Consider the following 28000-nt stretch of genomic DNA (forward strand, 5'->3'; position numbering starts at 1 on the left):
GTCTATTAACATTTAACAACATTCCCACAACTTTTTATTTGTTTTTTATTTTTCTCATAGGTTTACAGCGAGCAAGCGTTATTGCCTGACACGAAATCACTAATCCATGACATGTACAATAAGTGCAATACAGATTTGTGTTTAATCCTTTCCCGCCCATAATGGCAAAGGATATTAAATGAGAAAAGGGTCCTTCAAAGCAATGACGCTGCCGGTGAAGCATTTTCTTTTAATATGAAAGTTAGCGCACATGAATTCGCAGAAGTACGGTTGTGTCACCGTGAGAAACGTGCGCCCTGCTAAATTAATATGATGACGAGAGTACGACCCATCAACGAGCGGTAGTGCCTACAACTTCACCACAAACAATTAAGCACTTCATCCTCGGCTCTACATAGCGCCAGTGTCTCGTGCACCGAATCAATCATGTTCATTAGCTTCATGCCCAGTGAGTCGAACTTATGATGGCTCCGATTGTGTTTTTGCTTCAATCACGGGTCGCCCATCTAATTCTGATATGAAACTACCATCGAGTTCACCGCGTCAGCTACTGTTTTGTCGGTGATTCTATACCGCGTTAGCTCATTTTTCTCGCGCATAGCCTGACATGGCGGTTGATAATTTCTCGGCGCTCCCCATGACGCTGGATGAAGGTGAAAACTTGGAAAGTTTAGGCATCCTCAACGCTACCATCATCATTGTAATCGCAGTCCTTGTCAACATCAGTAATTTTATAACTCTTCTTGTCGTTCGCTCCTACAAGTACGTATTCAATCCTAACATCCTGATCGGTGGTATAGCCCTCGTGAACTATGTCTCCACGCTCTCCTTATTCCCTCTCATCGCCTACGCGTATCTTGCTTCAGAGCCACTATCACCTATCATCTGTGAGCTCTTTGACGCCATGTGGGCATTCTATCAGCTTCTATCAACTTCCATCGTCACCTTAATGGTCCTAGACCGTTACATCGCTATCAGAAAACCTATTTTGTATAGAACAAGACTCAGCGGTGCGTTCATGAAGTACATCATGGTGTGTGCATTGCTGACTTCCATACCCTTATCTTTCACACCCATCATCGTCAAAATCTTAGCAGACGATCCCGTGGTCGAACTGGAGCGGGAAGGGTCCAGGACACACTATTGCATCGGATTACACAACCAGTACTACCACGTTCATAGGATACTTATTCTGGCCATCAACTGTGCTCATCTACCCTTAGGTCTATTCTGTTACATTGGATTCTTGCTGGGTGTACGGAATTTTGTGAATCGTTGGCTGGTGAGGTTCTCAAACCAAAATCCATCATCCGTGGAGCCACCGGACGTTGAGGCATCCTCATGCTGGTGCCGGTGCGTCAAGGAACAACCCCAGAAGTCGCTCTCGAAAGAGCAGTTGGTGGAACGAACTCTACATCTTATGAAGAGTCTCCACGTCAAACGCTGCACCAGGATATCTAAGACCATCGCAGTTGCCGCTGGGATCTACTATATACCATGGCTATTTTCGCAGGTAAGATGCTCTTGGAGCCCATACATGGCGATTTGTTCAAACAAAAGAAAAAACAAGGAAAGTGTTGACGATACATGTAAAATTGTTACGATGCCCAATTTATTGAGTTATGATCGGTACGTCTAAACTTTCCTTTTTTCAGTATTTGTTATGATTGATATACAAAGTTACAAACAATGAAAGAATGATGCCCCGCAATGAGGTAAGATTTCACAAATTTCTCCTAAATGGCCATGTCAAAGGTTACTGGATTATTTCTTACACCTTTACGAAGCATCTTTTACTCATTGAACACATCGCAAAGACTTTCGAAAAAATAAACGAGAGTAATTTCAATTTCCTTTTGTATAAGCTATCAACATTTCGTTCGGAGTACGCAATTCTTCATATTGTAATGATTGCACATTGCAATGGATGATGGACGAGAGAACTGAGAACGCTTTAGGTTGATTTTGTTGCAAACGTCTTTGTGATCATGTTATTGTTTTTCATAGTTTCCTATTTTCAACTCTTCGAGAAGGGCCTATTTTCTATATACTCTTGTGACAGAAATCTTACTTTCTACAGTTTCTACATCTCCCACATAATATAACATCGTATTCTGTATGACTCGTTAATTTATGAGCAGACAGCAGCCGAAGAGAGGCGTTAAAAGATATCCATCTCACGGCGACTTATTGATACGTCATTGCCAGATTAAGGAGATCATACCTTAATCGACTTACAGCTATAAATCGTCTACTTGGGTAAATAGCACTTTGCATACCCATAAGAGCAACAGAAAAAAGGGACAAATGGTGGCTTTTGGTAGATTGAACCATTGGCGACTTACAGGCGAGCAGCTGCCATGAACTTTCGGCACTATATGGCGAAGACCTCTAAGTTATAATCTCAAGGATAATTTCAAGGCCCAATTGCATTGCCTATACAGACCATTGGCGGATTATGTAATATGTCTTTTTCATGTTTTCACATTTGAAATGGATCGTACCATGGAAATTGAAATTGCCTTCAAATTATTTGTTCTCCCTTTTCCATCGTGTCTGGCAACTATTGGCGACTAGTTGGCGGGCAACCTACACGTGCTTTTCAATTTAACATAGACTTGGTGAATGTTTTATTGTTAAGATTAGCGCCATTGCCATGTATTCTTAGATTTTTCATCAATAGGCACGCGGTATGTTTATTTTCAACGATATTCCCACAAGGCATATACTAGAACAAGTCTTAATATGTCAAACTTTCCTCCAGTCTGTAATATGTATACTGTATAAAAGGGCGCTACAAGGATTTGCACGGTGAAAATCTCAAAAGTTCACGGGCAGGTTTTTATCATCATTGATGGCAACATCGGGTCCTGCAATATATTGTTTGAAAAAGAGGGCCAAAAGAATTTTTTTGTAATCACCATTAAAAAAAATTTCTAAAATTAGTGTGATTTTTTTTTTGCCTTTGTTGTGTACAAAATGAAAGCTTCTTTTTTCACTCATAGAGGTGAAACAACACACTCGTTTGAACTGGAATTTAGCACAGATACTTTCATATATTCACCTTAATGCTACAAATACATTTTAGAGATAAGTTATCCTGGCTCCCCCATTGAATCAATTAGTTTGTCTACTCCACACTCAATGCACCCCAATATTACCCTCCAAGTGATCTATGTGATGGAGTTGATGCAATTGAGATTAGAATATACTTTTTTTTGGTGGACAGTTGCTAAAATCGATTCTGATTGATCATTATTGATTTACCAATAGAAGCCATTGGACTATCAACAATCCATCGTTTCATAACGTGTAATTAGTTGAGTCTCCATAGACTGATGTAAGTTTAGATCATCCTCTTCATTTCAACTGGTTTCACAAAGATCGTAAGTTGAACTTATCTCTAATATGTTGGACTTAACAATTGTTGAAAGCCGTTAGCTTCTATGAATTTTGTTTGTACAAGTTATTTTAAAAGGCATAAAATGTTGATTCAAATCATTCACATTTTCTATTATCAAGGAGAGTTCATGTTCTTGATGTGGAATTTGTGAAAAGTCTACAATATATGAATTTTTGCTGTTGAATATATTTTATCTTAAGGCTACAAAATGGCTCTCCGTGATGTTTAAGTCAAACTTAAGAGTTAAGTTCGACTAAGGATCTTTGTGAAACACCCCCCCAGATCCAATAGAGGACAATAAAGAGCGTTTAATATATTGTATGTTCTTTTGCGGTTTTCCAAACATCTTTCTTAGGGTTTCCCAGCAGACTGTCTATTATGTTAATCTGCAAAAACCACAGCGATTGTACGTCGATCATGTCATCTTTAGAAAACATGCCTGTTGCAGTGTAGTGAGAGCCACGATATAATGAAAGGGACACGGGAAAACAGAAGGAAATTAGCTTGAGAAAGACAACAGCTAGGACCCCTCCGAATCCTTCCCTAAATGTTGGCCTTTGTAATTCACATTTATTCCACCTAATAAATCCGATAACCAACCCGCCCCCACTATAACAGTGCCCCGCTAATAACTATGTGGATTCATGACAATCGAATGATTGGGGCATTAGTGCATGGTTGACAGGGTTAACATTATAGAATTCCTGACACTTAGCAGTGATTGATATGCGTGGATAACATGGTAATTGATATTAAAGCCAAAGCGAAGGTTACATATTAGTAGAAGGCGATATTCTACTGCATTGTGGGTATTCGCATTTATGGATCTCGATGTTTAACATTTTTATCTAGACAATTACAAAATTGTTTGAGAGATCATATTCTTTTATATGAAAATATGAAAATCCAATGCCACACTCAACGACGGGGTAAAGGTAGTTGAATTCAATGTCCATATCTAGCGGTGCATTTTTTTTATAAAGCTGATCTTTCTGCCGCCCCCCCCCCCTATTTAATAAATAATTCTTAGAATTTGAATATTTTACCAGCAGTAGCTGTCCTAGCGAGCTTGCTAAAGATTGATATATTATAAATATGGTCTACATACTAACAAAAAGGGTAATAGTGAAGTAAAGCCCTTAAAGCTTATCTGCCATAGTTTACAGGAGGGATTAGAGCGCCCTGCAAGATCACTAGACAGGTGGTTATCTCATCAACTCAGTTCTCAGTTAACATAAGAAAAAGAGGATCATGGGGGACCAATGGTCACCGATTAGGCATTGTTTGTTATATAGAGGGCGCAAGTAGCTACAAGTAGTGCAGTGGGCCTTTAAACAAATTAATACCGGCGTGCACATCCCCCAGTTAATATGAATGCATTGCTACGTCACTGATTTAGGTCAGCAAACATGGAAAAGATCACCTCCACTTTGAAACCCGCGTCAGGATTCCCCGTAAAAATATATAAACAAACCATCGGCGATTCCAGGATTCTCTGACGGGGGGGTGGAGGCGGTGTTGGGAGAGGCACGAGTCCGCAAAATATACTCTGACGGGCCATTTAAAAAAGTAGTGTGGTACGGTATGTCACTGAAACAGCTCCCGTAGGATTTTTGTGCCAAAGTTGAATTTTTTTTTTTTTTTTTTTTTTTGCATTTTTGCATTTTTGGATTCATTGGGGTCCAAGCTATCATAAATTGATGGGGGTTCAAATTTTCCCGAAAAGACAACATTTCCCTATTGCGCGTTATATATGCCATTTTGGCGCCCAATATGGAACCCCAAGAAAATGAAGGAGGGGTCTGAAAATTTGAACCCCATCATTTTAGGCCAATTGGGACCCTTTTGAAGCCAAAACAGCAAAAAAAAAATCAACTTTGGCAAAAAAAATCCTACGGGATTACATACCATACCGCACTAAAGAGGGAAGGACAAAGTTTATTCGATTGTTAGCCTGCCTTTTTCACTCCGAACTTTTCTGCCAAGCAACACGAAATTGTGCACGATCAGGAATCACGATAACTTTGTGCTTTTTTCTTTTTTTTTTTCTTTTTCTTTTTTTTTTTGAGGGAGGTGTTTCTATTGTGGGCGTATTTTCTATGGGTACATTATGTATGTGCACTTTAGGTAAGCCTTGTTGCGTTTGTATTGCCTGCCTCCCGAATATGATCCTTAATTTCCACGCACACACGCGCGCACGCACACGCACACACACACACACACACACACACACACTGGATTTCATGCGTTTCAATCCATTAATGGAACTGAATCATTAATTCATGTATTAATTTCGCTATACGTGATCATGATACAAAGTGGATTATCTACTACAACTTTTTTTTAGAGAATCTGTTTTGCTGTTAGCTTGAATTTACGTGTTGCCGTCATTCAAATTCGTACTAAATAAACTCACACAAGCAACAGTTCAATAATACATGGCGGGGTTAACCTCTTAAAAAAATCACCTAAAACAATAAAACAACTGCCAAAAAAAGAAATTACAAAAGCGGAATAAGAGTACAAAACTTTCTAGCTCACGAAAGAAATGTATTACCACTATTTTCTATGCATTTACACATGCATTTAATTTTGCTATGGATGTAACTTTGTATACAGTTTCCCACGTGATAAGTGAATGAAGCTAACCCTTGTGAAGATATAGTGATAATAATACATACTAGAGAACCATCGTTTGCCCGCATAGTGTGAACATATCAAATGCATTTAGAACTTTCTTAGTTTGTGCACAGTGTGAACATACCCATTTTTCACACTGATTTCAAAGTGGGCAACTATTTTGTTCCCAACGTATGGTAATCCCAAACAGCTCGACCTCCATTCCTGTCAATGAATGCTTCCGTCATCTTACAATATGCGTCTTTAAATGATACTTCCTTCAAAACCATTGTGACGCAATAATGTTGACAAGACAATGTGACAAGCTATCTTTTTACACTGACTTCAAACAGGTACACTATTATATTCCCAGGATCTTGGAACTATTTGGTTAACCCAAACATCACGGCCTTCAGTATTGTAAATGATCTGTTTAAAGGTAAAGGCAAGTATTGGAAACGCCCAAATTACAAAAAATGAAATGGAAGCTCTTATTACCAATCATGTGAAAGAATATGTTTTTAATAATACATGATGATAAAAATGTTGACGGGAAACCGCCTACTAATTGATATATTTGGTATCTCTTGCCTGTTGAGATATACAAATGTACGTGTCGCGCACGTGTGTGTAGTCCCATATACATCTTTCTGTGTACAATGATTCTAACTTTATGAAGACTTGGCCAAATTTCTTATCATTTTGATGATTCCAGAACCTTGCAGTACATCTATGCTAGATGATCAACCTTTTCTGATCGATTTCACAATGTTTCTTTCACAATGCAATCGCATGACCATATTGGTCTTTAGCTTTAAGTGAAGGCTTTCGGTATATATCAGCGTCTTTAATTTAGACATTAACTGCACGTATGAAAGACAGATCGAAGTCATCTCAAAGATCTTGTCATTCCGAAAGTGGGCATGCGTGGGGTGCGTCGCTGGGCCTGCATGTTTTTGTTCCGCCGCGTAATAGTTTGGTTTGACCATAAAAATGATGATAGGAACGTTGGAAGAAGAATTAAATGGATTTCTGGTTAATTGTCTCAGTTTTTAATTGTGTTTTGGCATTGAAGGTTTACAAGGTTGCATTTATACCGCAAGAAAGTATAATCAGATGTAAGATACGTGATGTCATCATGGTCAGCACGCTCAGCGGTACAAAATCAGCAAAATAAGTAAAACAATGTATACGGTTGGAAGGTTTGGCCTTGTTGTTGAAGATAGATGATAATTGTGATTTTTCTCACTACTTCGGGGCAATTTTAGGTGACAATATTACTTATTTTATTATTGTAAATTCAAGACCTTTAATGCAGGATAATGCAAAAATACAATATGAAACAGGATATAACACAATCATGTAGAAACTCAGTGGGAGATTTGGTCTTTAAACTCGCCTATGTACAAGCTCATTAAGTAATCAAGGATGTAGAAACCGAAGGTAAATACATTAGAATGGTTGTGCTGATTGTTGTTCGGTACAACCCTGTTACCACTAAATTAATGACAGGAGTAGGCGAACAAACAACAAAGAAACACGTCGTTCATAAAATACAAAGTACTAATTAGATCGTGTAGAGTAGCAAGAAAAGCGATGCTGACAGTCGAGAATTGTGAGGAGATAATGTGCAGATGAGAATTGTTAGAGAGATACTTAAGGTATCCATGGAGACTGGCTGGGATTCGAACTCTCAATCTCTTCCTTGAAAGCCATATGAATGAACAGCCATTCGACAACATCCGTTTGTGTTTGTGGTATCTTCTCGTTTTTATATCGAGGAAATTTTGTAACAAGAGGTGGCAGGAAAATGGTCTGGGAAAAATAGGGAAATTAACATAAACTAAAGGTAATACAAAGTTTTGAGAAATTTTGAAAATTGGGCGGATAGTGATTCTTTACATTTGTATATATTGGATGCCCCTGTGGATATATTATAAGCACTAGCAAATTCAGCGCCGAAAACACTTCTGCTTTTGAGAAAAATGGAATATTAAAATTTACCCCAATCGGTAATAATACCTACAGACATGGGCGTAAATCTGTAATTGATACCTATTGTTCAGGGGGATGATCTATTCATTCATCCCCCCCTGAACAATAGGTATTAAGTAAGGATTGACGCCCATGCCTACAGAGTACATAACAAAAACCTTGGAGAACAACCACACGGTAAAAAATAATGAACCTCGTTAAAATTGTTAAGTGTTTATTTTGTTGTTCAATATTATTTATATTAGGTATAATATTTTATTTCATCACATATACGCCATAATGGTTACCGACTGAACCAGGGTGGCCAGACACTGTGTCTAGATGGCTCTGGTTGAGACTAGTACATGTATCCAGTGGTAGTAATTGTAACAGTGTATTTTTAACACAGCCATATAACAAAATAGTTTCTCTTTTCGCAAACAAGAGATGTTGCAGTTTTCATCAAACATGATATTTCAGCCCTTTTTTTTAAACATTTTTTGAAAATATTTTGCCACTTCAAACGACCAATCATTTGGGAAATGTGCCAACCGTGAACTGGTCTATTATGCCATGAATATCATTGCCGCCTGGTAATCCATAAATTCATTGTTGTTTTAAAATATTGACTAAAACGGAATACCGCGATACAAACAGGTGGTCCGAGATATACCGATATAGTTTGAGTCTACCGATTTTATAAAAAAATACCTTCAATGGATTATTTTCTTTACAAGCAGCTTGTTCAAGGCCTCAGTGTGTTTCCAGTAGCATATATGAGAATAAAATTTGCCGTTAGGCTTTGTGCATTAACAGACCGTATGCATGAACAACTATCTATTTGTCTATTTAAACGGATGATTATTATTCTGTTATGGTAGGTAGGATTGATATCTGTCCTCAGTATTATTTTAGTTTTTTTTGCATTATGATGACATATTTGCTGTAGGTCATATAAGTACATTCAACATTCAACTTCAAACTGGATAAATGCATTCCTTGTCTGAACTTCTAAATCATTCTATCGCATTAACCCAGGTTATTTTGAACCGAAACATGCTTGAACGAAACCTATTCTGAAAAAAACTTATTTAGTACACGCATCTCTCCTTAGTAATTGCATTCGTTGAAATTGCTGAGAATGCGATTCAGCTCGATTTATGAATTAAATTTCAGACAGGAAATTGACCAAATTGCCATGCAAAAGAGGAAAGCTACCTTTGTTTCTCTTCCTGATGAGCAATTATAATTGGATATTTTGATATTTCACCGTGAGCTGATGATTGGTATCAGCATGGTCATCAACAATGACATTGACCCCAGGAAGGTGAAATCAGCAAGTCAGACACCTTCTGTCAATTTTTTCTTCATTTCGTCTACCTCTGATTTCTTCCTTGTTCTCCTTCATAATTTATTCAGTTGTCGGTTATTGTTTCATCCGATCAATTATACAGAACTCTCCTCGATCTCTTTCTGTCGTTTGTTTCTCTCCGTTTGTTATTCCACCGTTCATACTCACCCCCCCCCCCCCCCCTCTCTCTCTCTCTCTCTCTCTCTCTTCACTGACTTTCCCTCATTCTCTCCTCACTCTTTCCTGCATGGGAAATATCGATTTCAGTGCTCTGTCTCTGTCGCTCTCTCTCTCTCTCTCTCTCTCTCTCTCTTTCCCGTTCTATCCATCTACCTGTCTATCATCATTCTATTGCCCTCTATTCCTCTCTCTCTCTCTTCCCCAATATCCGTAACACACTCTCACACTACCGCTCTCATCGCACTCAAGCACACACTTCTTTTTTACACACACGCGCAGCTATACATACACTCACACTCGCGCACACCACATCTGGGGACTTCGTACAATCATGGACCTAAACTGTACTATACGTAAACAATGCGTAGTCATGCCATTCGTAACAATTATCTCCTTCTAAGCCTTTGTTTTCTTTAATGGCCATCAGAGATTCGGCGTATGGTTTGAAACGTTTGATTGTTGTAATTGCCTCTCAAACTATTTCATATTGAGGTGAAGGGCATGCTTGCCAATCAAAATATAAACATCGAGGAAAAACAATCGATCGGCTATAGTAAAGAAAACAATGATAGGCAATTATTCAAGTAGCAATTGAATGAACACAATTGCATCAAAATAACTAACTAATATAACGTGTATATTAAAAAGAACAACCAATATCTCCTTTTTTATATGAATACAAAATATTAATATATTGTGGAACGCCACATGCTCCTGCGAGAATTCTTCTGGAGTAAGTCATACACTAGCCGAATTGCTAACTTTAAACAATAGACTATAGTATTTTTATTGCAATTTACACATGACTGTATATTATTATGCATGTCTGAGGCATAGCATGATCTCTATCTAAGAATTGAATCACTTCTTATTCTTTTGTGCAGATACATAATAAATTGCACAATAAAAATGGGGGAAACTTGTTGGTTTTAATTTCATTGAGACGGGGGCATGTCCCAATGGCATGTTTTACCATATACTGTACGTCACTGTAACATTTTAGATTCATCAAACTAATTTGTGATGCCCTGTTAGAGAAAAGAACTAGCATTATTTTGACGTTTCGAAACGGTGTATGGAGGGGAAAAGAAGGGTGGCCTCTGCAGACACAGGGACGTTAGCTCATATCGTTTAAATAGGATAAACATCTTTACAGTAGTTCTCTGCTGATTATATCAAAGAGAAGATTGAGTTTGGGAGAAAGTGAAATGTCATTTATGAGTTTTTTTTTGTGTGTGTAATTCTTTTCATGTTCGTGTGGAAGAATGTCCTGCAAAAGAATGTCTCCTGACTAGGATTTTTTTCTTCAAAATAATGCCCTTATATTCCAAAATATGCCAAAATATGTTCAAAAAATGTGTGCTGGTGATTATTTTACCTGACTGCTTAGAAAGCATAAATGCTCGTTAGTGAGCAACCAGAAAACCGACGGCTTTAGGTCCTTACCACAGGGCACTAGCGCATCGACTTGGTTTCGAACCCGGTCATAACTGAGCTATCGCGCCTCCTTCAAGGTGGCTGAAGTTTGTGAACTAATCTTTCATGCCACATCTCTGTGTACAATGTCTATAACATTCAGCGAGCCTGAGTTCACTTGTTATGGTAATTCCAAAATCTCACGTTTAATACAACAACGTGTTCAACCTTTTTGTAATCGCTTCCAGACACGACCTGAACTCAACTGTATCTCTACATTAAAGGGATTGGGTAACTTTGTCTCAGATTCTGAAACAAAATCCTGGATTTAGCTCATGCTGCAATGATAATTATAAACCTTTAGGTCAGTGAGGAACCCATACAAGCCGATCGCTCGTCTGATTATCACGATATTTATGATTGGAAATCGAAATCAAATTTTGCGTTTTCCTAACGATTTTCATAACACTCCAGTCTATTGGGGAAAATGAGTATGGTAAAACCGGTCACTCCAAGAATTATACTTTTTGAAGCACTTCATGACCATTTTGACGCGCAATTTTTTTCGGGGCTTAATTATTACACCATATCACAGACACTAATAGCACATAGGGCCATGAATCTCATATTTGACATTGTTAAGCGATGCCTTTAAAGGTTGCATGGTGCTTTTGATTGCCCGGAGAACTCTCTGAATTGCCAGATGTTGCTGCTTTCCTGTCAGGGAATCAATACAGTTCACGGGGGATCTCTCACGGTCCAACGCCAAACTTACCCGCAACATGCAGCGGCATTCCCGCTATGACAGCTGTCCTCTTCTAAACACTGCAGGGAAAAGGGAAATCTTTTCGAGAATCGTCTAGTGCTGCATCTCTACTTTTTTAACATTTAATATGCTCTAGTAATAAAGTTGCATTTTGATTCAAGAAATGCTTCATTGCATTCTCCTTGGGGTTTAGCTCGAAGAAAATATGATGGCTCGCGTATTGACATTGGGTTTTGTCGAGACCAGTGATGCGAGTCGTGTTTTTAGGCAGGGAAGGGAAGTACAAAAACGAATGTCTACGTCTGAAATTACGCAAAAAATGCATTGCCTGCATTTAAAACTTTTTATTTTTCATAAGGTTTGAACAAAATTCACCGACAAGTCTCTCCCCCCCCCCCCTTCCATCATACAAACAAAAACACATAACTTGTCACAGTTTTCAGAGGCATAGGTAAATGCATCATAAATCTCTTACAGAGGTGTCGTGGTCGAGTGGATATATCACGTGACTGTGGATCACAAGGTCCACGGTTGAGTCCCGCCGCAGCACTAATGTCCTTTGGCAAGACATTAATCTTCATTTGCCACACTCGACCCAGGTGAGGTAAATGAGTATTTGGCAGGGAATCAATTCCTTGAAATGCTAGAGCGCCGTAATGGCAGCTAGGCTATCAATTTCCAGATTTGCAAGCGCATACCGTACAGATGTTTAATTGTGATATGCGCTATACAAGAACCGAGTATTATTATCATTATTACATCCCCCCCCCCCCCAAAAAAAAAAGGAATTAAAACCAATAAAAAAAAGTAATTTCAGTTTTCTCGTTTATATAAAAAAAAAATAATAATAATAATAAATAAATAAATAAATAAATAAAAATAATAATAATAATAACAATAATACCGAACGCTCAACCAACAACAGTATGCTGAAGGTGTAGAAAATGGAGAAACAGCTGAGATATTTCAAATGTAGATCCAATCAGATCCTCTTAATGATCATATTATGTCTAGTAGGTTTTCTGCATTGCATGTATATGTTCTTATAACGATACTTTATTTTTATGAAATTTAGTTGACGCACCCCCCCCCCCCCTCTCTCTCTCTCTCTCTCCCTCTATCTTTCTCTTTTCCTCTATCTCTATTCCTTTCTCCCTTTCTCTTTCTTTTCCTATCTCTCTCTCTCCCTTTCTATCTTTCTCTCTCTCTATCTCTCTCTCTCTCTCCTATCTCTCTCCTATCTCTCTCCTATCTCTCTCCTATCTCTCTCTCTCTCTCCCTTCTCTCTCTCTTTTTTCTTTCTCTCCCTATATTTCAAACATTTAAGATATACCAATTTCGCTTAAAATTCATCCCTTTTCTATATACCTCTCTCCTTGTCGAGTATTATTTATTTACACATTATGCATTACTGAACACTTATCCATGACACGATTCGACATTCTCTCTCTCTCTCTCTCTCTCTCTCTCTTAAATCAAATCGTATCTTTTTTGAAAAGTAGGGCATATGCCCTCCGTTCAAATCAGAGGTTATATGTATTCCAGATTTAGAAAATATCAACATATTATATAAACTGTCTAAGACTTGCACAGAAAAAATGATGTGATTATGATATTGATTTGATATGTCAAAATTCTATATGGTTGATATGACATTCGAGTTTCTGCCCCAAAGTGTAGCTGACAGGTTTCAAATTTCATCTACGATGGAGTAAGATACAAGGTGTTGGAAGGTGTGTGAATTGTGGCTCGCCTGGGCAAATGTGATAAAAACGCGATCACAAATACTTTCGAAAGATCAACTGAAGGGGCTGCTTCAGTACCATATGCTGCATTGCCTATGTAAATCATGTAGGGATTACGTAAGATGTTGATGCAATGTTTGCAAGTCTCAATAGGTGAATCACGAGGTTATTAAAATAAACTTCGGTTTATTTTTTTAAAGTATTTTCGTAAGGGTTGAAACACATGTTATCCTTTATTTTGTGTCTGTATAAGTCTTTGCGAACAGGTTTAAACATATGATGAAAGTAATTAAAGAAATCAAATTTCATGTTATTACCTAATTATTATATATAACTCTAAATTTTGATTGTTTTCAGCTTTCATCTCATTTGTTAGGCTACGTATATGTTAGGGGGAAATGGGCCCGTTCGTCTATTAAAGGCAGTCTTTACTACTTCAGCTAGAAGGGATTAGACCACCCAGTGAGCCAGCGAGGTCACTGTGACAGGTGGTTATCTCATCAACTCAGCTCTCAGTTAACATAAGAAAAAGAGGATCATGGGGGACCAATGGTCACCGATTAGGCATTGTTTGTTATGTAGAGGGCGCAAGTAGCTATAAGTAGTGCAGTGGGCCTTTAAGGGCAGCAGTGTTATTTCACGTTCATACCAGACTTACACTGACGAGACAGCCACCAATGTTTCGAAGCTTATTTCCATATTACGTTATTATTGTCTTTTTCTTCAATCAAAATACCGTAACAAAACTATACACGAAACTTACATAGTAGAAGTGACACAGAATCAATTTACATTGCCTATTCTTTAAAATGGAAATATGTAATATGCATAAGCAATCCATATCAGCTAGACGAAAAGAAAGGCTTGTATTCTATAGGGCCGTGGGTGAAAAGGAAAACGTTTCAATTTTGATGATTAGATAGCATTGGTGGAAGCGTGATTACTTAAGCACTACAAAAATCTCCTTTAAAAAAGGAGGAGGAAGAAGAACACGAAAACATAACATAAAACAGGAGAAAGGGAAAAGGAAGAACAAAATGTAGCTACTGACAATAAACACTTGATTTGTCGACAATAAGTTCATTTTGGAGTCAGTCTGGCGGTGCGGCAAGGCAATTAACACTTCAAAAGGTTTCAGTATGTAAATGTGTTGTTGTAAATCTCCATAGTTTATTCCTTCTTAAGTGTTTTGCTTTCGTCTAATCTAATAACTACCAGTATTACAATATTTCATGCCAGACAAGAACCTCATCAAAGGAGGGGATCCCCGTCATTGCATCGTTATGTTACCATAGTTACCACGTAATCGTGTAAATGCGGTGTATACAAAACATAATAATAACATTGAGATGAAAAAGAATTAATGATTTTTTTTTGTGTATAGTTTGTGTTAGTCCGTTCCAGACGAAACACACTTTCTTTACAATAAATTATCATTAAAGGGGATGTCCACCCTTATATTAAATTGGTTTTATTAAAAGCGGAACAATTAGAGAAACACATTATAAGTGAAAGTTTGAGCAGTATCCGAAATAGCAAAGTTATGAAATTGTGAAGCTTTCATTAATGAAACACAATTTGGCAACGCTGTGATGACGTATTTTGCGAGCACCTCTCCATTCTGCTTTGTACACAGAAGGTTTCATAAACTTTCATTTTCTCATTTATTGATGACGGAATAGTTTTTTGTTTCATGCAGGGGTTGTATAAAAACCTATTTGCAATAAACAAAATTAGGGGGAATGTATGATTTTAAATATTTTTGAATTTAACTTTACTAGTACATGCAGGGCCAAAATCGAAGGAAACCTCGCAAGTTACGTCACAGAGTTGATCATTGGTTTTCAATTGATCGCACGTGCAAAGATTGTAACTTTCTTATTCGTAATCGTTCTTTGCTCAAACTTGCATTGAATTGTTTCTCTCATTTTCTGCTTCTATTAAAACCAAATTAATATCAGGGTGGACTTCCCCTTTAACAATTAAAGGATCACTTTTATGGAGTAGGGAAGTGATCCTGCGGGTAGGTAGCTTTAATTATCACCGCGTTTCATGATCGTAGGCAGGATATTGATGAACAGGCTTAAAAGATTACTCCAGTCACACTATGGTCACACCTTTAAACGGGCTCTCCGAAGCCATACTATTCTTGAGCTATTCGTCGTAATGTAGTTTTCTATTCGTTCTGTCGCCGGTCTTCATAATAATCATGCCCAAAAAGGGGACTGACGCCCCCACATTACCATGGATACAATTGCCCGATGTCTAAATCTCAAGTTAGAATACATTCCTAATGCTACGGTCACAAAGGTTCGTACGAACGATAATTTCGTACGAATCTCCCTGTTTTTCCATTGTCTGAAAATCGTTCGTACGGCGTTCGTAGCAGTTCGTAATGCCATTTGTGACCGAGGCTTTAGGTAACGATTGAAAAGAGCGAGTGGCGTCAAATAGTGAACTTATATAGGCTGCGGCCGTCACATGATGATGATTGTTATTACGTCGTCGGTCTCATGTCGGTCTCGTCGATGTGACTGACTGGGGAGATCGCCGAGTTAAACCTCGGAAACACCGCCAAACAGACTCCTGTCCAACTTCAAACCCACCTACAACTGTACTCTTAGCCATTCGTTGTAATTATTTTATTCGGTCTGTAGTGTCTCGTCGCGATCTCGTCGCGGTCTCATCACGGCCTCGTCGGAGTCTCATCGCGGTCTCGTCGATGTGAATGTGTATTAAAAATGATACCCCTTTCAAACTGGCCTGAGAAAAACCTCGGTCACACCTCCAAACCGACCTCAAAACCCAGCTATTCTTCACCATTTTGTCGCAATGTAAATTTTGTAAAATGTAAATGTAAAATGTAACATGGCATTTTCGACACACCTGCCAGTATATCCTCCCGAACCCAAGTGTACTGAGATCACACGTTTTTGTTTTTAGTCACGAATTTGCCATAACGTACATTTCCCATTTGTTGAGGAGATTCTACCCGTTCATTAACTGACTTGTGTATTGATGCTTCTGTTGTTAGGCCATTCGTGAATGCGTTACGCTGTTGTCTTTTTATATGCCTCCTAGCGTATTATTTTGAGCGTTATGACCAATATTTCCCTGCCACATTTAGTTCTTTTATCTGGTAATGGTATCTCTCTTTTTGTATGTATTTTTTTTTTTTTTTTTGGGGGGGGGGTATCCGTTTTTGTTTTAACCAATGAAGAAAAGCTTAAATAGAAATTGATATTTATTTCGGACAATCCCCATGCATTGGTTGTTGTTGTTTTTTTTTTTTTATCATCATCATTTTTGTATTCTTTCAATGTCCATGTAATTCATGTAATCGTAAGATGTAGTGCTCCTGCGGAAATTGCTATACAAATGAACCAAAATAGATGGTGTCCGTTTCGTCGGTGAGACTTGGGCAGAGGAGTTTATCACCAAGATAAAGGTGTTGTCACAAAAACAAAACCCTGCAGCCACAAGCTAGTGCACGCTTCTCAAATTAAACTCCGTTATTGAATTCTTTTGAAAATCATTCATATTATATCGGTATTGAAATTCATCTGCTATCCTTTTTCCTAAAGTAATTTCATTTACGACCGGGTAAGCATTATCTCCTCGGGCATATGGGTTTTGTCTGCTGTTTTCATTTCTCTTGGCTTTTCTCATTGCAAGCTAACAAATGGAATTTGGATTGACGTACTTTAATTATATGGAGTAGTTCCGCACTTTAACTATAATCATGGTTCTTGAATTGGCCACAAGCAGAAAAAAATATACTTTTTTTTTCCAATACGGTAGCGACATATTTCCCCAAAAATTATATACATCCTAACGCCTATGCCAATATGATAGGCCCTGATATCATCTAAGTTACAATATAGAAACTAACCGATGAAAATACAACGTGATATAAATGGAAAACTGAAGGAATGTAGAATAAAAATATAAAGAAATAACAACTATATACCCTTTCATTAGTGCACAAAAGCGAATTAAAACCTTTTCCGCACCCCTCCAAATTACGGGTCAACAGGGGTCAAATTTGCCGAAGTTACAGTGACGACATACAGTGACGACATAATATGTGAACCCCATCGGTTCACCTATACAGTGCGTCCCAGAAAAAAATTAAACCGAGAATTATCGATGTTTTATCATAACTTAGTCACATTCATAATTAACAATGACACATATTTGGAAAGCTTAGATCCTTCTCTTTCATTTGGTGCATCTCATATGATGCATTTTTCACGCATGAATGATTAAAATCAATTTGAAGAGAGGAAACTAAAAAGTCATCAAGTCTTTTGTCTACGGCTGATTGTCAACGAAACGGACTTAAGTCTTTTGTTAATTCCGTTTGTTGTTACGGTAGGCAGCAAGTGAAAATGAATTCGTTTAATAAAATTATGGAAAAGCAAGCACTAATTAACACAAACATAACTTTGTTATTCCTTGCTCATTTTTCCTGATTGAGATGTCATATGAAAGGGCAGAAACTCAACTTTCCAGAAATGTGATTTTCTTTTTGAAATTCAGATACCGTCCGCCAAATGACTTTTTGGTTTCCTGTCTTCAAATTCATTTTAATCACTCATGTGTGGAATATGCATTATATGAGTTGCATCAAATGAAAGAAGAGGATCTAAGCTTTACAAATAATTATGTGTCATTTATTAATTATAATTGTGACTAAGTTATGATAAGACATCGATAATTCTTGGTTTCGTTTTTTCTGGGACGCACTGTATAGCTGAGGCGATGAGCTGTGCTCAATTTAATTATTCAAAGTCATTGTGAATATGGGCTTATGCCAAAAGGGTGAGTAGCGTCGCGTCGCGTTGACTTGGACGCGACCATTCGTCCAAAGCCCCCCCCCCCCGGGTTTGGCGGAAAGGGTGCGTTGACTAGTCTTCCACATCAGTCGTTTATGCGACGCTACCCACCCTTTCGGCATAAGCCGTGAATATGCGTACTCCATATAAGATGATGTCATCAAGTCTATAGCAAGTTTTTAGGTCGACAACTTCAGAGTTTCAAAGCTTTAGATTTTGAAGTTTGAGAGAGCTGATACTACTCTGACAGAAATTGAAATAGCATATAAATGGTATTATTGTAATCTATGGCTTATAAGCTTTCCGTTCATATGTAATTCATCCATTTCATTTTTCAGTTCGGGTATGGTCTTTAACCATTTAAATTGTTACCCTGGCGAATAACTCAATCTTCCCTTAATACAAATGACCTTGCCCTAGAGCATGCATTAGTGCTAATTCCACATGAGAAGAAACCACACAAGATAGTTCGAAAGTTCAAATATTTCCGCCATGATTTATGGGTTAAAAAATGCCCTCATCACAAAGGATAGTCCACAAATTAATGTTGAATATTCTGAGGGATATCATTTTTTGAAAGTGCAAACAGATGAAATGCTAAATTCTTTCTCAGAATGTAATCATCTTCCTTTTAGTGTATTTCTTTTTCTTCTTCTTTTTCTGTATTTGTCCCAAATTGTATTGAACTCTTAAACAATTATTTGTCAAATTACTACCCTCTTACATTTTGATTATGTACGTCTTTCTAAAGTAAATATATTCTGTCCACGTCATTTTCCCACGTCTCCCAGGAACCTATTCTTTACAAGCCATGTTTTTCTATAATAGATCTTGCATATTTCATAATTTTGTACTTTTCTTGTCTGGGTTTCCTTGAACATGATAATAGTTAATGCTAAATATATTACTCATTGCGGATATAGTATCGAAAATAATATCGCTTGTGACATTCGTTTGTCTCGCAATGTGTAGCAGCGGCACACGAAACGTCGTGATCTTTTAGATCCCTTGTTTACCATACATTGCGAGACAAACGAATGTCACTAGCGATATTATTTTCGATGATAATAGTTGTCAAACATATTTGGTGATATATAATTTTGAAGTCTGCTTAATTTGTCAATTATTATAATCATTGTTTTATTATGAAACAATATATCTTGTATGTATATTTTTTTTTATCTGTATTGAATCTGCATGTAAAAAGTGAAACCAATAAACTCAACTCAACTCAACTCCATGTCGTTCCCGACATTCCTACTTTAAAAAATGTATTGTAATACAATCAAACCTGTCTATTAAGGTCGCCCAAGGGAAACAAAAACAGTGGCCACTGTAGACAGGTGGCCTCTCTAGTTCAACAACATTTCTTTCTCAAGGGTGACCAACAAATGGTCGCTATATACAGATGACCTATATAGAGAGGAGGTCACTAAGACAGGTTTGACTATATGTTTATAGGGTAGGTTATCCACATATTAAGTTGGTTTTAATGATAATTTATTATTTAAAAAAAAGGAACAAATAAGTGTACTTCTGAGAAAAATCTAATGAAATATAAGGTAATCAATTTTTGAAATTGTTAGCTATCAATCGCAAACTGGCAATTCCGTTATGTACCTTTGGAGCACCTTCCAGATTTGTTTGTAATGAAATCTTCATAAATTACCATTCGTATGACAGACAGGAGAGCTTTACGAAAGCTCAATATTATAATTATTCTTTATTGATGTTGAGGTTTATTACTATTGTTGTAGTTGTTTTGTTTTTATTTTTTGTTAGTAGTAGTAGTAGTAGAAGTAGTGGTGGTGGTAGTAGTAGTAGTAGTAGTAGTAGTAGTAGTAGGAGTAGTAGTAGTACTAGTAGTAGTGGTAGTAGTAGTAGTAGTAGGAGTAGTAGTAGTAGTAGTACTAGTAGTAGTGGTAGTAGTAGTAGTAGTAGTAGTAGTAGGAGTAGTAGTAGTAGTAGTAGTAGTAGTAGTAGTAGTGGTGGTAGTAGGAGTAGTAGTAGTAGTAGTAGTAGTAGTAGTAGTAGTAGTAGTGGTAGTAGTAGTAGTAGTAGTGGTAGTAGTAGTAGTAGTAGTAGTAGTAGTAGTAGTAGTAGTGGTAGTAGTAGTAGTAGTAGTAGTAGTAGTAGTAGTAGTAGAAGTAGTTTCATGATTAGCAATATCATTTTGTTGTTTCTTGTTGACAGAGGATTAGATCTGTATCATAAAGAAATTGAATAAAAAAATAAAAATTCAATGATAATGTTCAGGATGCATTTGAAATTATATATTTTCAACAGAGAAAGTGGAAATTTCTAAATTTGTTATAACAGAGCATAGGTACGTCATCAACTTATCAGGTGGCGTTTGATTGGTAACATCTTTAATTATTCATAACATAATGGTTATCGGATTATCGCCAAGCTTTCACTGATCCGTATTTCTCATTTGCTCTTACTATTAAAACCTACTTGATATCAGATTTAATTTGAAAATAGCTGACAAGGTTATCCTTTGACAACAATTATTATATCACATATTGGCAACGTAGCACTAATCACTCTGACGAATAAGAATAGCAAGAGAATGTCCATGTAATTCTGTTACCGCCCTCGTAGAATTGCTCTACTGACATACAATAAATCGTCATCAATTAGCACTATCTTATCCAACTCATTGCCATGAGGTCGATGACACTCGCAACTCTTTGCATGGTTGATCTGAGTATAAGAAACATAATCCGAACGTGAAAGGCAAAAAATGTGCTCATATTTTGGTATTGTTGGAATTTCATCGTAATGATGCCCTTTAGGCCTACGTACATTCATGCACATGATGCTTACTTGTGTATGGTCGTATATGCTATCGTACGATGGAGGACAAAAAATTACAATGAATTACAGGAATGGTCAAAGATTTTTTTTTTTAATACTCAATTCTGAATAAAAACGCTCGCAGAAACTTTCGATAAGTCAAAATAAGGCAATTTTGATATCCTTGGCCATCAGTTTTTTAAATGAGCGAACATTGTTAAAAACAATCTAAAGAAATATCTGTTTAATTTAACTTATAATTGATTACTATAACCTTTCATGTCTGTATGTATCATGTACATGTACGTATTTCATCTTTTGCACAAGCTGCGCCTTGAGCATTTGACTGTCAAGTGGATTTGGCACCTTATAAATCTTACGTATTATTATTATTAACATTACAATGGTGCATTACGTAATCCGAACGAGATTTCTATTGGATACTTGAAGTCCCCTTGAGTTGAATCCGCGAAAGTTTTTTGCGATTGTTTCATCTCGAAATAAACAAATATAAAACATGACAACAAAGAATATCGCCGTTCAACCTCGAAACTATCCAGACTGAAATAGCCTCTAAACGCAAATTGTCACGTCGGTGGTCATTTTAATCCAATTTATTCTTTTCTCCCCTTTTATGATCAACCTGGGAATGTAGCACCTTTGCTTTTCTGCCATCCAATGTTTATACTCGGAGGTTAATCAAGTTTCAATATATATCTTTATAATCTGCTTACCTATCTCTAATCACCATAGCAACCGGGTGTAATATATCTACCGCGTTCTATTCGAGCCTACTAAAATAGATTGATAATTCGTTCTGAGTCAAGTTTAAATTCAAGGTCGACGGTTTAAACTGTTCTGAAGCAAGCTATATTGTAGTGGAAATTGAATGATAAATGGAGTATAAATGCTGAAGGCAACATTGTACACACCCACACACACGATATATAAACATACACACACACACACACACACACACACATGAGCGTGTGGATTATATGAATGATTTGGACATTATTTATTTTCTTTATAACTGTCCTTTCGACCACACTGCTGAACGAATCTTAAGTAGTTATAACAAAAAAGTATTTAAAAAAACGCATTTTAATACATCTTTGACAAAGATATACTCTTTTTCTTGAGGTAAGATGATGAATCACCAAACTCGAAAAGAATTCAAAGGACTCAAATTTACCTCGCAATATCATAAACGGTGTTAACCTTAGGTCTATAACAATACGTTACAATGCTTGTAGTAATTAGAGATGTGTGAAGGCTCCATACGAAATTGTGTGTGTATGAAGATTGCATGGTTGTTCAATCACTCCGGACAATCAGCATTTAATTGTTGAAATGAAAAAAATGCTAAAGTGGATGACTATTTACAGTTCTGCATCGGTAGGTCGACCATAACCTTTGCTCAGGAGGGACAAATCAATAAGTCAGTTACCCGATCAATTAAGTAATCACTTGTTTCAAGACCACTCTGCTCCGTCCGTTAAACCCACCTACATTGCCGGGCGCCGGGGATTAGATTTCATGAGTGGCGTAACGTGGGTCCAGCCAAGGAGGGGTAGCATTGGTCCCCAAGTTGTAAGGCGCGATCTACCATGTCTACAGTCAATAAATAAGCGATGCAGTGTATTTCACAGGGACCATATTTTGTTATCAACTAGTTTTCAGTCTTTGTTCTTTTTTTCTCTCCCTTCCCTCTCTCTCTCTCTCTCTCTCTCGTTCTCTCATTTATTTTCTAAGAAACGCATTCTATCTTGCCTCGACGCTACACAAACAAAAGAAAAATGCTGTACTAGTCTAATTAGCCTTCGTAACTCAGTGAAAGTATTCATAAGCGTACAACCCTTGGGGTATGTAGCTTCAGTCACACCCCCCCCCCCCCCCCGCGATCATTTGGAAATTGCCGACATCCGGGCCTCTGCCATCTCAAAATTCACGCAGTGATATTGCCATTTTGTAATTGCCTTCATATCGAGGATATTTTGCTGGCGAAATACCATTTGCACTACAGATAGGTGTCAAAAAAGTTCTGCCTTGCTTCGCTCGCAAATAAAAAAAAACAGAAACATTTATGTACGTCACGAGATGTGAACCTCTCAGCCAATATCGGGCTCGTATGACAGTTTTAAGTCTGCATAGTAGAGGTGTTGTGGTCGAGTGGATACGTCACCGGACTTTCGATTACAAGGTCCGTGGTCCGAGTCCCGCCGCTGCACTAATGTCCTTTGGTATAAGACATTGATCTAAATTTGCCACACTCAACCCAGGTGAGGTAAATGGGTACCCGGTAGGATTATTTCTTGAAATGCATTGTGCGCTAATAACGGTTGCCGAAGCTAAAGCTAGGGTAATAATCTTCCAAAGCTCTTCGGAAGTGCATAGAGATGTTATTTCATTATGTATTATGTGCAATGCAAGAACTTAACTGTTATTATTATTATTAACCCACAGTTTGTTATCTTCAAAATAACTTATAACTTGCTTTTAATTCCTTGAAAGAAAAATAACAATAGCCCATAATACTTTCGTTTTTCCTCCTTCTGTCATTCCCAGAGTTCCATTTTCTACGAGCTCGTCACCGGAAGCTATCTCCCCATCCTTGATTACGTCATCATTCGGGTTGTCCTGGCTTCGTCCATTCTGAACCCCTTGGTGTATGTGACCTTTTCAAAGACCTACCGGTACGGATACCAGCGAGTCCTGGCCAAACCATTCCGTATCTGTGGCTATGAATGGCGATCGAGGAAACCTCTGGGACTTTCAGGTAATAACAATAATAATTCATTTTTTATTTTTTTATCTAAAGCGCGCAGATCCAAAACGTAAGGGCCCTATTTCACAAAGGAGGTTTGTTGACAAACCTAGGTTTATGTGCGTCATAGACGCGTTTCGACGCGTTTCAGACCAACTTTTGTCTGAACCTTGGTCTGAAACGCATCGAAACGCGTCATATGACGCAATTAAACCTAGGGTTGTCGACAAACCTCCTTTGTGAATTCGAGCCAAGGTGTTCCAGGTGCTCCGATATTACCCAGCTTTGGTGTGCTCTCGATTCCGGTGCACACGGGATTCAATAATTTCTTCTCTACGGGTTCCCATTTAACAATTGGGTGTTACAGTGGTTAAACATAATAGATTGATGTCTTGTCGAGGAACATTAGCATCTACATCTACATGAGGTACACGGGTCGTGACCCAACATTTGCTCCTATGACACTTGCTCCGAGCTTTATTGATCTGAGGTAAAGGTTAGGGTTAGGGTTGTATTTGGATGTAAGGTTAGGTTTAGGTTTAGGTTTAGGGTTAGTGATGGGGCCAGGAGTGAAGTTGAGAATTCAGTTACTGTAGGAAATTGACACAAAACAACAACAAATTCACAGGAGCAAGTGTCGTACAAACCACATGAGGTCAATACCACATGGCTAAAAAAAATTGAACTTAAAATAAAGTTGAACTCTGCTAAAGATGAAATTAAATTGTGAGCTGATTTTGGCTCGTCACAGATCTAGCGATTTGTGCTCTTGTTTCCCTGTTTCACAAACACCAGGGTCCCGTCTTATAAAGAGTTGCGATTAAAACAAATCAATCGCAAGTTTGCAGTCCCCTATCTCTTATATTCATATTTGCGATCGATATCAATCGCGAATAAGATTGCGATTAATATCAACTATTTATAAGACGGGGCCCTAGATCCGCCCACGATTTATATCACAAAATACATAAAGAAAACAATATACTGCAGATATAAACTATTTTTAAACGTTTGCAGACGTAATGAATAATCATTTCAAAGGCCATTGTGTTATCAGTTAGAGCAGGGGAATCAAAACACGATCATATCAATATCTTTATTGGAAAACAAATTATACGACCGTCAGAACGATTCCATAAATGACTCTTTTGTGGCTGTTATTGTTACCCTACATTCCATATTGGATTTTATATTTATAGACTCATTGATCCATTTGTGCACATTCATGCACCGATTGTTAAATATCAGCGAGAGGAATTGCCAAGGCCTTGTTGAATGCTTGTTTGAATTGTATTGATCAGGCATTGTGCAAATACTTCTCTCGGCAAAATAACCGAGGGCATCACAATAATGGCAGGAAAATATCCAGAATGGAGGTTCATTGTTTTTTCCTGCTATTCTTTTTCCTTCAGGATATTTCCGTTCAAAATAAATGTATAAACAAATGCTCCGGCAAGACAATTAGTTCTCACGAAAGAATGGATGCATCATGAAAATTACAAACAAACAATATCGAAGGGCAGGTCAGTTTGGAGTCGCGATTTGGAGTCGGTTTATCGGTATGACAGGAGTATTAAAGAGACGAGGGAAGGGAATCAGCTTTTTCCCCTTCCTTTTCTCTGTTTAATTGGATCTCAAATTTCAATTCAAATCAATTCAAATCGTTTATTTCCCAATTCCAACATCAATATGTAAAAGAACAGTCAATGGGCAAAACAAACATTATAAAACTATCGCATTTCAATCAAACGATCAAGAAGATAAAAACATTACAAGTATAGCAGTCAATGAGAAACAAGGTGAAGAAAGGGGAAAGTAGACCGTATTATACATAATTCAGTATTGACAGACTACAAACAAACATAAGTGGATGGTTGGAAAATGTTAGAGTTAGAGTGAGTAAACCTATGGATTTGTTGTTTTTACATCATTGTTGTAGAATTACCGTCGGGTTTGTTTCTCTTCCGATCTCATTCTGGCAGGTAGCGATATGCAACGGATTTCTCATCGTATGGCTCTTGAAGAATGGGAAAGCCCTGGCTTAGTACGCAGACAGTACAGCAAAAGACGCACCAAGAGGAAGATTGCCCGGATGCATCACGTCTATACAGTCAGCGAAGACAACGGCAACGGCTCCGTCGGAAACGGACATGATAAGGAGGGTGCAGGGAAACAAAACAGATACCGGAAGAACACTTCGACGGATACGTCAACAGGCACTAGCATGACAACGAGTGCGTCAGTGAAAAGGAAAGTGAGGTGCCGACGGAACACGGGTCAGGGAAATGGCGATCAAAATCCGACCATTGTGCAGAAGATGGACTCGCGTTCCTCGGCTCCAGGTTTGTCCAACGTTGAGAATGGATCCGCTGTGTTCAGTCAGAACTTGTGGGTGCTAGACGCTTCCCGTCAAACTGTTCGCGAGGAACGCCAATCGGCGTCCTGTGAAGTGTATCCTCGAGAATGTCCAAATGTGTCATCAACTGGAAATAGCCATGATGATGCTCACTTACGGTCCAAGGATTTGTTGCCTGCTCCAAAGACATATCTTCCAAAGACTCTACAGACGCTTGCAGCATCGGCTGTGGAATCGGCTTTGTGTCAAACACAAGAGCACAAAAGAACAGTCGCTGAAGAATCTTTACCGGAGAGGGCGGGCGTAGATAGTATCATCCTATTCGGTTCGAGTAGGGAGGTGGGAGGGAGTAAGGAATCTTTTCAGAAGCCGTTCGAATTATCAGACAAGGCGGCCGCCCAAGGGCATGTATGCATCCACCTAGAAGTTATTGAATTTGTTAACAGACACGAGATGAAGCACAAGAATGCCTCGTTGGTGAGCACCATTAAAAAATGCCAACTGAAGGACAAATTTCCAAAGACAATAGACGATGGACAACCTGGACCATCGTTCGTGTTTTCCTTGAGGGAAAACCGGTTCGTACCCGAACGAATACACCAGGAAAACGTTGATACCTACTCCTGCCAATATGGTGAAGACGTTTCTTCACCGTCTATCCCTGTCACCCTCAAAACAACTATCATGCCAAATTTAGGAGAACATTCTGACCTGCCTGTGTCTGAGGCGAGGCAAGATCGTTCTCCCAATTCCGTAAGGACAAACACACATCAGCATAAGAGAACAAGCGAAATATTGCGCGAAAGTTCGCGGTATAGTGATGATATTGTCATGCTAAATGATTTGATTCTTCAAGACCAATTGCAAGATGCACACAAAGAACACAATGGAAGAATCGGTAGCTAGTAGAGCGGACACTCTTAGTTCCTATTTGGACTAATTCGGTTAATTATATATGAACCTGAATAGATAACTACACAAATAAAAAGCAAATCAGAGAAGTATAATGGTGAGAGTTTAAAGCAATCGGAGAAAAATAAGAAAGTCATGCATTTTGGAAATTTTATTCACTTTAAAGTAAGAGCACTTCAAACTGACTTAACCAATAATATCAGTGTGACGTAGTGCGGGACAACTTTCAAATTTCTTTCAACACACCTCTCTTTAGAGGATCAATGATCCTTATAATTGTTATCCATATTATATTCCGAGAAGTGTCAAACAGGAGGACGCGCTTAATAAAATAAAAAACAGAAATCAATGATATTTTTGTACACGAGTCACTCACTGACGAAATTGTCAATGTATTCATTGTATTCAATGTATTCATTGGTCCGATTTATTTCAAACTTTTGCTATTCTGTTTCTCTTATTTTCCTGCTTTCATTTATTACAAAAGTTGGATTGTCCTCAAACCCGACTCTTGGTCTAAGATCACTCTTAACAAAGGAAATTTAGACCTCTGACTAAGTTCCTATATTACACCCCATTTTTACCTCGAATTTTTTTCTACGCAAGCCATGTTTTATTCCTTGTAAAAAGTGAAAAGTCATTGTTGTTACTTTGGCGGAACTAAAATATTAATTGCCTTCCGTGCTAGAGCCTGAGTTTCTATGCATCGCTAGTCACGCTTGACGCTAGACATATCACCTTCTCATGTCACTACTTCTGCAACATGAGGTATGTCACTATCAGCTCGAGATTGCCAAATAGCCCGCTATTTCTGACTTGGGAATTAATCCCGAAGTTACAAATCGCGTCCTCATCAGCTCGAGTCTCGACCTCG

The 28000-nt window shown here is 38.0% G+C and overlaps 1 protein-coding gene across 1 annotated transcript; it reads left to right on the forward strand.

Annotated features, from left to right (window-relative positions):
• On the forward strand, window positions 1-27982 carry LOC105446097. The gene is made up of 3 exons (XM_011682469.2): window positions 1-1513; window positions 23660-23870; window positions 25841-27982. Exons 1-3 carry the CDS (start codon window positions 608-610, stop codon window positions 27118-27120), a joined length of 2397 nt encoding a protein of 798 aa, XP_011680771.2. The 5' UTR covers window positions 1-607; the 3' UTR covers window positions 27121-27982.
• The last annotated feature ends 18 nt before the right edge of the window (window positions 27983-28000 follow it).

This window comes from Strongylocentrotus purpuratus, unplaced genomic scaffold, assembly GCF_000002235.5.
Source record: "Strongylocentrotus purpuratus isolate Spur 01 unplaced genomic scaffold, Spur_5.0 spur5_scaffold_16, whole genome shotgun sequence".
Lineage (NCBI taxonomy): Eukaryota > Metazoa > Echinodermata > Echinoidea > Camarodonta > Strongylocentrotidae > Strongylocentrotus > Strongylocentrotus purpuratus.